General features: G+C 40.3%; 1 protein-coding gene across 2 annotated transcripts; it reads right to left on the bottom strand.

Moving 5' to 3' along the window:
• On the bottom strand, positions 1-12,867 carry mbtd1 (mbt domain containing 1). 2 transcript variants are annotated; one of them, XM_061094917.1, is made up of 17 exons: positions 12,734-12,867; positions 11,174-11,378; positions 10,897-11,030; positions 10,691-10,805; positions 10,520-10,602; positions 10,314-10,431; positions 9,683-9,817; positions 9,495-9,583; positions 9,021-9,255; positions 7,873-7,928; positions 7,408-7,512; positions 7,121-7,268; positions 6,948-7,030; positions 6,515-6,749; positions 3,613-3,684; positions 2,232-2,387; positions 1-1,817 (listed from the first exon to the last, which is right to left on the bottom strand). In XM_061094917.1, the coding sequence occupies exons 1-17, from the start codon at positions 12,752-12,754 to the stop codon at positions 1,699-1,701; spliced, it is 2,109 nt and encodes a 702-aa protein (XP_060950900.1). In that variant the 5' UTR covers positions 12,755-12,867; the 3' UTR covers positions 1-1,698. The 2 variants fall into 2 exon arrangements, with proteins under 2 accessions (XP_060950900.1, XP_060950901.1); XM_061094918.1 differs by lacking the exon at positions 2,232-2,387.
• Between the last annotated feature and the right edge of the window lie 404 nt (positions 12,868-13,271).

Below are 13,271 nucleotides of genomic sequence, written 5' to 3' on the forward strand. Positions count from 1 at the left end.
CTTTGTGTAGCTTAGGAATAACAACATCTACAGACTGTACAGATTTAATGAAAGAGAAGAGGAATGTGAAGGAGGATTTCTGTATTCAATACCTAACTTATAAGAAACAATGGTAAGAATGAGTGTCTGCAATAACTGCATAAGATATGTTTTATAACTTTCCGTCAAACTTGCAACGCAAAGTAATCAATATAAAAAAACTTAACCCTCCTAAGGGTTCCAGGCTGGCTTTTATGTGGATGTTATAAATGGGGAAAATTTGTAAATTGAAATTTAATAGGAGTAACAACAAATTAAATAAAAAAAACTGTTAAATAAATTATTTCAAAAGCCATTGTTTGTACTTTTCAAATGTAAGAATATGGCTCAGTGTGAAAGATTTGGGAAGGTTAGTGGCAGAAAACAAAGCATCTGGAGACTGATCTAAGAAAGGAAGGTAAACAGTGAAGAGCATTTTCATTGTTTTCTATAAGATTCATCAAAAAATGTGAATAAATAAATAAATTACACGATAATGACAATATGCTCGTCACAAGCCCTAGTTTGAGTTTTGCGTCATCTGAATAGTTTTTGTGAATTTGATGAAACCTGTTGGCTCAAACTCAGCTGTGAGTTATATCATGTATCTTGAATCAGACTTTGGTTCTGTAATGTTTGAACTCGGAAATAAATGTAGCTGCAGAAATCTTCAACATCAGTAATGCTAAGCAGCGGTGTACTGGGATCTGTCTTCCAATCACAATCCTTGATCTATAATCTGCAATTCTATTTTAATAGGTCTTCACATACTATTTGAATATAATCACTTCTGCGAAACAATGCACGTTACATTTCCCACACAACCACCAAAAATGTAAATGCAAAAATAGGAACATTAAGACACACATCATTACAAAAAAAAGGACAAAATAAAGAAAACTTCAAGTACTTTCAATGAAGTTAAAGTCCACCTGGCAATTTGAAAATAATCAAAATATACACAACTCTGCTCCTGTCTCTGCCAGCCTCTCTTTTCTTATCTCCTCAGGCTGCTCAGTGGGTGACTCTCACCAACTGCACTTTATAAACCTGAAAACCAACCAAACCCAACCAAATTATATATATTTATATGTATATGTATATATGTGCTGTCCTATAAGTGTGTGTGTGTGTGTGTGTGTGTATATATATACAAAAAAACTAAAATTAAACAAAGGACCTGGCTCAATAAATGGTTCTCACAGTTTCTACAGGTCTCTGTGCGTGGCCCAGATTGTGGCGAAGGCAGGACGGGCGCATGTCGACCCTCCATCTCTGTGGGAAAAAGGCTGATTTTGAATCCATCCAAATATATCTCGTGTGGTTGGACGTTTCAGACAGGAGAGGAGAAAAAGCCGATGTTGCGGCACCCAACGGTGGCACGAAAGAAAATGCCCAACTATTTCCAACCCCTGAAACGGGTTCCATGGGATATTACTTGCACACACAGCTACAATGTTAGAAGACTGTCTAAGCGGGATGTTCTTTCAGGACTTTTCAGAAGCATGACCAGCCGTCTTCTGCTCTTTATCATCTCCTGTACTGACTCCATAGAAGGCCTGCTGGCATTGGTCTACGAGTGTGATTTGAGGCTAGTTTGACTTGTTCCTGATCCTGCTGAGGTTTTCGAGACGTCCGTCCTGTTCCCAGTTTGTCCCGCTCTGTCTCGACCATGTGACCTCAGGGCTCCTGTTTGATGTAGTAGCTGCCCGAGCCGTTGCTTTCCTGGTCGGATGTGCCCTGTGAGAAGGTGAACTCGTCCACCTCGGCTGCCTCCTCCTTCATGCGCAGGAGAGACTCTACAGATGGCACAAACACAGATAAGAGAGAGAACAGCAGCACAGATGAGCCACGTGTGTTCATGCACTGTCAGAAAAGCAAAGGAGGTGCCGGTCTGTCCTGTTCCAGGTGTTAGCCTGAAGTCCACATGCATGAGGACATATCGTATGAATCACACATGCCTTATGACTGCTTCAAAGTGGAGACAAAACACTAGTAATGCACCAAACTAACTCCACTCTAGGTCTTTGCTGACAAGAGAAAACGTGACAATGAGATTCGATAGAAACAAAGGCTGATTGGACAGTACAACATGCAGCATCGGCAGCATCCAGCTCCACAGCAGGGCCTGTCAGGGGCCTCTCTCCTGTTAAAACCCTGCTGAGCCTCAGAATGCGCACTGCTGTGCTGGTTTTATCTTAATGGGACGTTACCTGATTTGTGGGTTTGGTGGAGGTGGGTTCGGGGACGGGGCCGAGCTGGCCCCTGGGCAGGGTAAGGGGGCGGACTCTGCTCTTCGTCCCCTGAGAAGCTGCTCCTCCTCCTGCCTGCCTGACTGAAGGGCCGTCGACCAACCGGAATCTTCCTCTCTAAACACCAAGCCAGACTCAGGTAAGCTACCAGGGGCTTATTGCACACAATTCAATTCATCTGGAGCACCGTCTCAGTGTTCAAATTACGTATCAAAAAGAAGGTTAAACAGGTTAAAGTTAGGATGAAATTTATAATTTATCCTCAAACTGTTACCACTTGTTATGCCAATCCGACTAAGCCCCTGGTAAGCTGTACTCAGACTGCTAGACCCCAGTAAGCAGACGCACCGTTAGCTACCAAGAGCAAAGCTACATGAAATGGAGCAGCATATGAATGGGAGACTGTGGCAGCCAATATTTAAATGAAATCAAATAAAAAGATTTAATTATTTCCCTTACCATTTAAAATATGTGCATTTCTAAATCGACTAAGATTTGATGTATGTTATTCACAATTAGTTAGAATTTAGTTATAGACTGGAGAGTAAAAGGTTAGTGTTACACTGCCATAATAAAACAAGGATGGAAGAACAATACGCAGGCGTTTTACAAACAAGCTAAAAATATATATGTATAAAAAATACAAAAGTCCACTTTGTAATCTTTAAATCCTCTTTCAATCTGTTAGGCACTGTGACATTGATCATTAAATAAAAGCAAATCCCATTTGAAAGGCCATTCAAACGGGCAAAAATTGGTTCATTCAAATTCAGTTTAGGTTGCCACCCAGAAAATAAATACATGCCCCATTTAATTTCATGCAATGTTATGCGCCAGAGGATGGTTTTAATTGTGGATTTTGATTTTTTTCTCCTATTTTAATGTGCATTCTGTAATGTATCATGTGCACACAAATGGAAAATACGTTTAATTGACAGATTTAGTTTAATACTGGTGGCCACAGACTTCCACCTTAAAGTGTATTGAAATCAGCATTAACGTCACCTTCTTGTCACTATTGTTCTGAAACCCTGGACATAAATGAGAGTGCAACACCAGGCTCCTGCTCTCAAACACCTGCAGAAACTCCACCTCAAAAACTACAAAGTCCACGTGTGTAAGTATCCCACTCAAACAGGGAGACAAATCTTTTCAAGCATCCGGCAGTGTGACAAAAGAGGTCCAATGACAATATTCCTGACACACCAGGCAGGTGACCAACAACAGAGCAGCAGCGTTTCCACCACAAGTGTAGCCAGTGACAGTAAGAATTACAGCGAAAGGAGAAGGTGGAGGAAAGAGCGGAGAGACACTCATTTACAGTCGATGAAGGATTACTCACTTTTCTTTTGGCCTTTGTACTGCTGGGCCTTTTTCTTCTGCTTGGGCACAGACTGAGGCATGTCTCTGTTACCTGACAGAACAACATGGGATGGTTGTGGACAGTGAGTTACAGTTCAGTTTAAAAGGGAGACATAAAAACACATTGCATCATTAGCACAGCATTATGGTTTGAATATAAAGTAGCACAAGCTACATGTAGGGTGTCTGATCATTATCAGTGTATCAACAATGACATGTTAACACAGTTCCTCTTTCAGTGTCATTACACAATTCTATGTTTCTGATGTCTACTACACTCAATGAACGATAAACTCAGTTTTTAGGGCAACAGCAATCCCTGGCCTTATTGTTAGATTACATAAAAGTGATGAGAATAACCATCAGTCGAGCGACACTTTACAGCCATGTCTGTTCAGACCTATGTATTACACTTAGTGAAGACTTTGAAAGGAATTTAATAAAAAAATATTTTATCACAATAAGTACAGGAATTCTTGAGTTATAGCCAAAATGTGAGGGTATAATGACCTTAGAACACCAAAATCTAGTCAGTACATTTGAGTCCATGTGACATTTTTTTAAATCTGAAGAAATCCCCTCAACATATTTCTGACATATCGTGTTCACAAGAATGTTAAGGACGGACGTCCAGACAACCTGGAGACATTCTCAATTAGCTCAGCATCCACCAAGTATACAGAATATGAGCTGGCAGTAGTAAAGAGTAAGACAAACAAAACGATAACACAATGCATGATGTAAAGAGTATAAAGATGAACAATATTCATGTATTCCACCATCTATATTCAAATGTTAAGCCCTCTTCAGACATGGAATCTGTTACATTGCTGACTTCATTAGAGTTGGCCTTTTAGCATGCAAGCACACAGCATGATTTTTCATAAACTATCAAACAAAAGATATTCAAACATGGCAAACAATCTATCTTTAATAATAATTTAATTCTGATCTGCTCAAAAGAATGATCCATGGCGGCCTTTTAGCTGTGGTCCCTTTCACACTACCTGTTTGCTAACAAAGGGCCGTCAACATGAAGTTATATTGTCAGAACCTCTTTTTATTTGTTAAGAGAAGGAAGAATAAAAAGAACAACCCCTTGTTCCTATTTAGCACTGTAGCCCAACTCATACTGTCATAGATCTATTGAACCATGTATTAATTTATCTCTTAGTAGGAACCATTTCATGAGCTTCATACAAATAACTATCTAAAACAGCTCCCAACCATCATCTTGCCACTACTGCAGGAACTTTAGAATCAACTTGATCAGTCAATCAATCAAATTTGATGTGTATAGCCCATATTCACAAATCACAACACAACTTTAACACCTGATCTATATTGGGACTGCTTTTCTTCAACAGTTTAGATCTGTCTGAGCTGACTTCACTTGTCTCTTCATCCAAACCATCAACTTGTCTATTCTTATTCCCATCTGATTGTTTAAGGGTGCTTTACCACATACCAACACTTTCACATTAGATATAATCTATGGATCTTTGTTTTAAGCTACACACAACAGGCTTTTAAGGTTGAAATAAAGAATCCCCTGTTTTAAAAGCCTTGTCTTGACACGTGTTTTTGCTCATATATATCAAACCTCCCATTCAGTTCTAAAATCCTCAAAAAAACATAATTTGATCTTATAATTACAATGGATGGTATTACCTTGGCCTCTAGGTCTACGTGAATGAACTATGTAGTTATGTTTGACCTGGACATGCACAGTGACTCACACAAAGTGTCAAGATGAGCCTTCTTTCCACCTGAGCAACATTTGACACCTCCTGTCTCAAAGGAATGCAGAGAAACTAGTCCAGCTCACAGTTTGGGAAGGTTAGAGTTAGTAACAGTGCCAGCCCAGCTCAGGTGAGCCCTGAACCATCTCTCTGCTACTGTTCACCTGAACTACTGGAATAAACTCAAATGATTCACTGAACTCTCCCTGAGTATTTATATCACTACTACTAGTCAATACCTTGTGTCTTATCAATGTATCTACTGTCACTACGGGTTCATAACGAAAGAGCAGAATATGAGCCTAATTAGTGTTATCATAGCAAAGCAACCACATGGCATGAGTAATAACTGAGTCAGAAAACTTGTCCTGTCAGTATCATGGAAAGATGTCGTTGGGATCACTATGACGCACTTTATAAAAAAAGGGGCCAAAGTACACAGAGCAGTAAATAAGTAGAACACAGCAGTGAGCTGTTTTAATCAGAGATGCCAATCCTTAGCCTACTGATTGCTTTTAATACATAATTTTCCTTCCTAGAACGTTTATTATCAACATATGTAATACAACAGTGCATAAGCTTTTAAATATATTCTAAAAAAACACACAACCATTAAAAACCTTAACTACTGATCATTACAAAACCAGCTATTCTGGCTCATGTCAGTGGAAATCTTTTATTTAGATGATGAGATATCTTGTTTCCAAAGAAGATCGTTTGGCCTCATGGTGTTGCTGTTGTGTAGCACAATGATCAGACAGGCGGCACACATGAGCCCTCAAGGCTGGCGCACGCTTCTGCGTTTTCAGGGGCCTGCAAGCACAAGAGCCCTTGCATGACCACTACTATAACCCGTCACTGACTGGCGGATTTGTCAAAAAAAAAGAAGGAGCTATGAGGAGCCGCACTGGCGATGTCGAACAGTCGACGACGACTGCCACACACAAAGAAGGACCGACCTCGACAAAAAACATTACTCCGCCTAGTGGTCTGGCGGTGAATTGCTTTGCATCCAGCGCAACCCCTGGTGAGCAATAAATTAAAACGAGTCCGTCCACACAGCTGCGTGAAAAGCCGCAGACGCAGTTGCAGAAGCATGCGCCGGCCTTCAGTGGTAACAGAGTTGAAATGGATTCTTACTCTGAGAAGCAGGGGGTTGGAGCTGGTAGCCCGTCAGCTGACACCAGCCCACAGGGTAGAGGTCAGGTGACTCGCAGTCCACCCACTGGTCATACTCGTCCTCCCAGCCGTCAAAGTGGATCCTCAGTAGCCGGTGCACTATTCTTGTCACTGTGGCAACGCACACCAGCCGCGGCTCCATCAGGTCAACAGCCTCTAGCTTCATGCCGGGTCGAAAACCATGATTGGGAACCTCCTAGGAAATGTGATGCAGCAAATTCAATTAACTAGAGAATTAAATTTGACTTCTGTTACAATGACAATACACGTAAGAATCACTGATAATTCCTGAATCCCATTATTTCACATCACTGTCACTGTCAGAAAAATATTACCAGAAGACATTATTATACCTTTAACACAAATATGAAGGAGAAACCATAATAAAGTTTACCTTGTTAAAAAGCTTGACAGGAGCAGCTATTGATCCTGATTCTCTGAGGTAGTCAAACCATTTATATGGTAGTTTAGAATACCCTGGGGAAGATAGTTGGCATTGAGTCGGGAACATAAACCAAATGCACCAAACTAAAAAATCTATTTAGAGACAAATTACAAGTGCTGTACCTCTAGGGGGCGTGAGTTCAATGTTGTTGATTTCACAGAAGCCGGCAGGAAAGATGGAGGGGGAGGCGCCATGGTAACAGAACCAGTCTGATCCGTCCACTGCCTCCGAACCGTCAATCCCGATCATGAGGTACCCGTCTGCCAAAACCTTAAATCGCAGAGAATGCACGAGGTGAGTCTGGAGCGGTTGAGTGAAGATTATTTTAAATAAAATCTAAAAACAAATTGATCTTCTATTCCTGACAAGCAGCACCTGATAATGATGTGCAGTATAGACACACACTTACCTTTCTTACAGTGGCTACACATATAGCTGAGAGATTGAGGGGGTCAATGGCTTCTAACTTCATCCCATCTTTGAACCAGTCCCCACTCTGGTCCACATCTTTTACCTGATATTCGCAAGCAAACAAAAAAAGAAAAAAAAAGAACAGATGATAAATTGTTTGCAATAATATGGACTTATCAAACATTAGATATTACATATTAATGCAATTCACAATAATGATATCAGTTGGACATAAACCACCCACCTTCAACATTAAGACTGATTGTTTAAATGATATGGTAGATCAGTATATTATACCGCAGCTTTTTATGACCAGGATTAACTTTGTTCTAGGTGTATGGTTTATAAATATAACCCTACGTCTACAATGGCTGGTCATTAGACACTGTCACGTTAATTCAAACCAGGACATTTTGGACAGTACAGATAATAATATTAATAGAAAGGTTTTATTTTGCATTACCTTCTGGAAGAACTGAGCAGGAGCATCAACTTGACCCTCAATTTTCTTTGCAATATCTGAAAAATATATTGACGGATTAAAAAGACTCATCATCCCTGAGATGTTTTAGCAATATAGTCACAAAAAGAGCTTCACAAGCATAACATGATCTGAAAGGAGAGATGAAACAGGTGAGAGTTGGAGCGGAGGACGAGCTGGACTTCAGGGATTCACTTAGCATGAAGTCACTTTTATTCATACATAAAGCAGCATTTCATAAAGTTACGTAAACCTCCGCTGTTATGATCACAATCAATGATGACTTCTACATTTTAGGAACAACCAAGAAGTGATCGACAGAACTTTGTTGGCAAAGATACCGAACGCCACCTTACCCCTTACAGCTTGTGTCATGTAATGGTTTACTATTGTTAAAAACTGAGTGATCTACAAATAGCAGAAAACAACATGTATTATTAACAATAGATATTTCATATATATACGCTACAGATCATAAGTATTTGGGCTCTGTACGAAATTACTCACACATCACTATATAGCCCAATATATAGGGAATTTGCCATTTTGAAGTGCAAATTGCAGCAAACTTTAAATATGGTCATTCAACTTGCTTTCGACATACTGTACAAATATTAATACTTAGAATCCATTGTGGGATTTTCCACCGACCGACGTTGTTGTACGAAATTGTCGCACGAAATTGTCGCAGGATGATGTACAACAACATCAGATAGATCTGAACTGCCTTAAAATTAAGAAATGAAATGCCACTTGCTGGGATAGTGGACATAAATTATGACCATGACTGAACTGGGAGAACATAATCCAGCACCAAGAGACTCTTTCTTCTTGGCAGTCTATATAAAGAGAATTTTTTTTTATTTTGCCTCTTTTCTGCAGCAAAGTCTTGTGGCATTGTGTATTGTGTACTCGAAAGCTAAGCTGTGGCACTTAACTGTAGTATCCATTATTTTATTTCAAATTAGAATGGGAGAGAGTGCATTCCTCCACCAAGGCTAACACCCTATCTTGGCCTGAAGGACAACATATGTGTGACTTCCCAAATACTTGTGGTCTTGACTATAATTTCAACACCTTAAAAAAGGCACCACTGAAGCAAAGGTGTTACTGGAACTTTCCAAACCCACCAGATCGTTTGAAGCGGTGTCCAATGCTTCGTGACCAGCCTATATTATGGATGAGGGGGCTGTACATGTGGCACCAGAAGTCATCAGATCCGTCCTGGCTCTCTTCGTAGACCAGCCTGAGGCGACCTCCAGTCACCTGCTCCACCAGCGCCACCCGCGTCCGGCACAGGTAGTTTTTATCCACCACCTCCACCCGCATCAGCTTTTTAAAGGGGAACTGCGTGTTTTCATGTACCTAAAGAGAAATATTATACATGGATTTAAGTTAAACTCATTCATTGTTGTGTTTAGTCCTTTAAGTTTCCTCACAAAATGAGGCATTGCCAAGTACTACATCTGAAAATACCATCAAAGAAAGAGATGTTTAATCAACATAGAGAATAACATCAGTTCCTGGCTCATTTTAATTCAAAGATATAGGCACTGGCCACCAAAAAAGTGTCACTCAAATGATTCTGTATTAGTTTCTCTCACCTTGGTATTAAAGTCAGGTGGCAGTGTTTTAGCTCCAGTAAGACGCTTTACCAGAAAGGCTTTCCAGTTAGAGTATTTATGCTGTATGCCTGTGAGAGATAAAACAAATAACAGCCAGTTACCATGAGCCGTCCGAGAACACAGGCATTCACCACAAAAGAGCAGAACAGGTTTGGCATGAGGCTCACTTTTTGGAGGTACAAGGGGTTTCCCACTTGAGGCGCACCATCCCACTGGGTGAACCTCAGGGATACAGAGATTACACCAGAAGTCCTTACTGGTGTCGTTGTCAAAGCCCTCATAGCGCAGGAGAGCCTTGAACCCTGCAGAATGTTGACACTGGTGAGTTTCTGCTGAATTTCAATCCTGAAGCTGGAAACACTGGTCTGTCTTGTTAATGAAGTCAAAGAACTGATATGTTAAGTATCATTCAGTGAATCAGCACGCAGGTGGATGTGACACATAGACAATGTGCCATCTGAAATAGATGGTTTCAGGGCAAAAGAGAAGAGGAAAACTCAAAACTTTTTCACGTAATGTAAAAAGGAGTTAATCAAGATAAAACTTTATTTTACAGTGGATGGAATAAAATAGAATGCCACTCTGTGGTTTTACATGGCAAAACACACAAAAAAATAATCTTATGGTTGAATACCTTTTCCTGAATGAGTAACTGTCTGCAATGATTCATTCCTGAGCATTTTTAAGTATTGAACATGATGTTAAATGCAACATTTGTATGGTTATGATGTGGATAATTTCATTCAGATTATCCAATGGTGTTTATTGTCTTTGAACTAGTTGTAGAAAATGTCTTACCTGCTAGCTTAATGATTTCTGCTATCCAGTATACCTTGGTGGAGAGACTGGTGTCAGAGTTGAGCACTTCAATCCTAACACCTTCTTCTATGTCTCCCCAGCATGTCCCCATAGGGGCCTGAAACACAGAAGCGGCAGTAAAGTTACACAGATGACAAAGAAACAAATAATTTTTCAGTCTCAAATCAGCTCTAGCTTTTACTTACATGCTTGAAACAGCTGACTGGCGCTCCGACTGTGTTATTGCTACAGATGTACCGACCCCAGTCAAAAATCTCTGCTGGGACCACTGGAAGAAACAATGTACAGTGTAAAGCTGGAGCATGTTTTATCACTTTTACCTTATTAATAATTATGACTGCTTGTTGACAACATACCTGCTTTTGGTTTCGCCTGGTTCTGTTGACTGGCTTGGTACTGGGCGTAAGCTGCCAATTTTGCCATGAGAGGCTGTTTCTGTAAGACTTTTGCCTTTTTCGTTGGTGGTTTGCCCTTTCAAAATAAAGCGGAAATGATCATTTCTCTAACTATATACACTTTATTTATATAAATGTGTTAAAAAAAGACAGTTGGAAGCATTTACCTGTAGTCGAGCCAAGATGCTAGCTTTTTTGGAATTAGAGGAATAACTCCTCGAACACGACACACTGCAGAAGCGCTTGGTTTTGGAGTAAAAAGCATCTCGTACTCCGACCATCCCACACATCTCACAAGTGGCTGTGAAGAAGAGTGCACAAAACAGAAGCAAGATCTGTTGAAATCATCAAACTGGTAGACGATGGCTAATTCCTTGTTTCTTATGCACAGGATTATTTTCCAAAGGTCCACACAAACTTTAAGTTCAAAACATATTTACTGACCCATTCCAGCCTTGCCATCGGGGTAAGTGTAGACTTGACCATTGTTCTTGATGATGGGCAGGCTAACAGGGATGGAAGGTACCACCTCATCCTCACTGTCCTCAGAACTGGAGCTGCTGGTGGACTCTTCACTGCAGCTGTCATAGCCATCAAACATCCCGAACGAGTCTCTCCGCTTACGCTCTGAACGTGGGGTGCGTTCAGCCTTCACAGTTGAGAAAAAGACAGAAGGCTTCTAAATTAGTAATATATTCAATTGCCTCATATACCTCCAGAACTTATTGTTTATAGAGCAGTGACTAGATGTAGAGCTCACTTAAATGTCCGAAATTTGAGATTATTCCACACTGGAAAGTCCCACATGTAAAACAGTGATGTGTACCGTATGCAAGACTTCAGTTTCGAGCTATTTAAAGGAAAATAAAATTATTCCTAAATGTATTCCTTTGTGTTTGTTTTCAGGCATGACTGTCAAACTGCAATAAAAGAATATCTACGCCATTTATTCTCTCTTTTTGTTTTTCAAACCCGATACACAGGTATTGGATCTGTATCAAAAACGGGAAAAAAGTATAGCTGCAACTAACCATACATTCCTTTATAAATATTGATGATCATTATTTGCAGTTTACATAAATCATTAGAGTAAATTCAAAATGGTATCATAAAATGTCTGGTTGAGTCTATAGATTAGAGGGTATTGTCAAAGACAAGAAAATAAAATAGCACATATTTGCATTCAAGCTGAAAGCAGTGACTTGTTGGTCATTTTGAAATTATAATGCATTTTCAAAAGCTATTATAAGAATGTCCACATTATAACATCATTTAACAAATTAGGATTAGTGCTGGTGTAAAATTATAGTAGCACAGTACATGCTCATCCTTTGAATAGAGCATATTTGAGTATTTCTAAAGGATTATCTGCTGTGAGATCTGACCCGTTAAGGACAACTGCCAACGACTATGAATTTAAATGCAGGTGTAAGACTGCGGCGAGAACCTGAAGATTCAATATTTGCTGCCTGACAGTATTTATATATGTATTGTTGTCACAGCCTGTTTACTTCCTCCTTTCGGCATAACAGGTGACATACCAGCTAACTGCGCTAATATTTATTATTTCACAGGAACAATACTGAAATAGTAATAAAATACTCTACCTGCCAGTAAAGACTCCAAGAGCGAAACAGGAAATGCACAAAACAGCAGAGATAACTAACATACGAGCTGGAATAGGGGGCGGCCCTACTGGAAATAGCTCTCAGTGCTAACTGGTATTAGCACAGCTAGCTAGCGGAAATATGTTTTTCCAGTTTTTTATTCACAGACCCACAGCGCACTTTTCACTCGCGCTGCAAATTCACATCTGCTCACACGCAATTCAATTAAATCCGGGGTCACTGTATTTCTACCGCTGTGGAGAGCTTCCTAATATTTAACTCTAGCTGTCCACCAGCTAGCTGCGATTTACAGATAACAACAAAGGAGGAGCGTTAGCTTTAGCAAATCCCCAGTAATCGGAGGCTGGCGGCCCTAAAATGCTGCCAATTCACTCACCAGATCCCGTGCGTCTTCCATCAGCCCTTCATATAGAGAAGCTGCTAGTTCACTGTGCTCGCCTGCTGATACAAGTCCCCACGCCAGGGGTGATTTCAGCCGTTGAAATAGCAACAACTATATAAATACTACCAGGCAGGGTATCAACAAATTACTCTGCTGCTCCTGCGCATGTGCGAGCGTAACCTGCTTTCACGCGATTGGCCCGTTCGGGGGAATGGAGGTCAGCCACCACTACAGAAACAAAACAGTGGAGTCCGCGATGGAAATGAATGAATGGCCTCTTCCGTTTCAGGTGTGAAGTTGGAGATGAAGAAAGGAACATTTCTTTACTTCACTTCCTGTAGCAAACCATCGCCTGGAGAAACAGAGGGAAGATCCTTTATATGACCTGTTGATCATTTAAAATCAACAGTGTCTCTGCAGAGCACTTAGTTAAAGTGACATTTATGCTAAGGTCACAACCTCCTCCTCCTCTATGTGAAGACGGTGTTAGAAATGTCTTCAACTCTTTAAAACACATCTTCAAAATCAACTC

Source organism: Limanda limanda, chromosome 21 (genome assembly GCF_963576545.1).
Source record: "Limanda limanda chromosome 21, fLimLim1.1, whole genome shotgun sequence".
NCBI lineage: Eukaryota > Metazoa > Chordata > Actinopteri > Pleuronectiformes > Pleuronectidae > Limanda > Limanda limanda.

Coding starts and splice junctions, on each gene's coding strand:
- mbtd1 (XM_061094917.1), bottom strand. CDS start 12,754: ATGGAAGACGCACGGGATCTG. Junction 9,818..10,313: donor AGAAATCATTAAGCTAGCAG/GTAAGACATTTT, acceptor AACATTCTGCAG/GGTTCAAGGCTCTCCTGCGC. Junction 7,929..9,020: donor ACACCGCTTCAAACGATCTG/GTGGGTTTGGAA, acceptor TATATTTTTCAG/ATATTGCAAAGAAAATTGAG.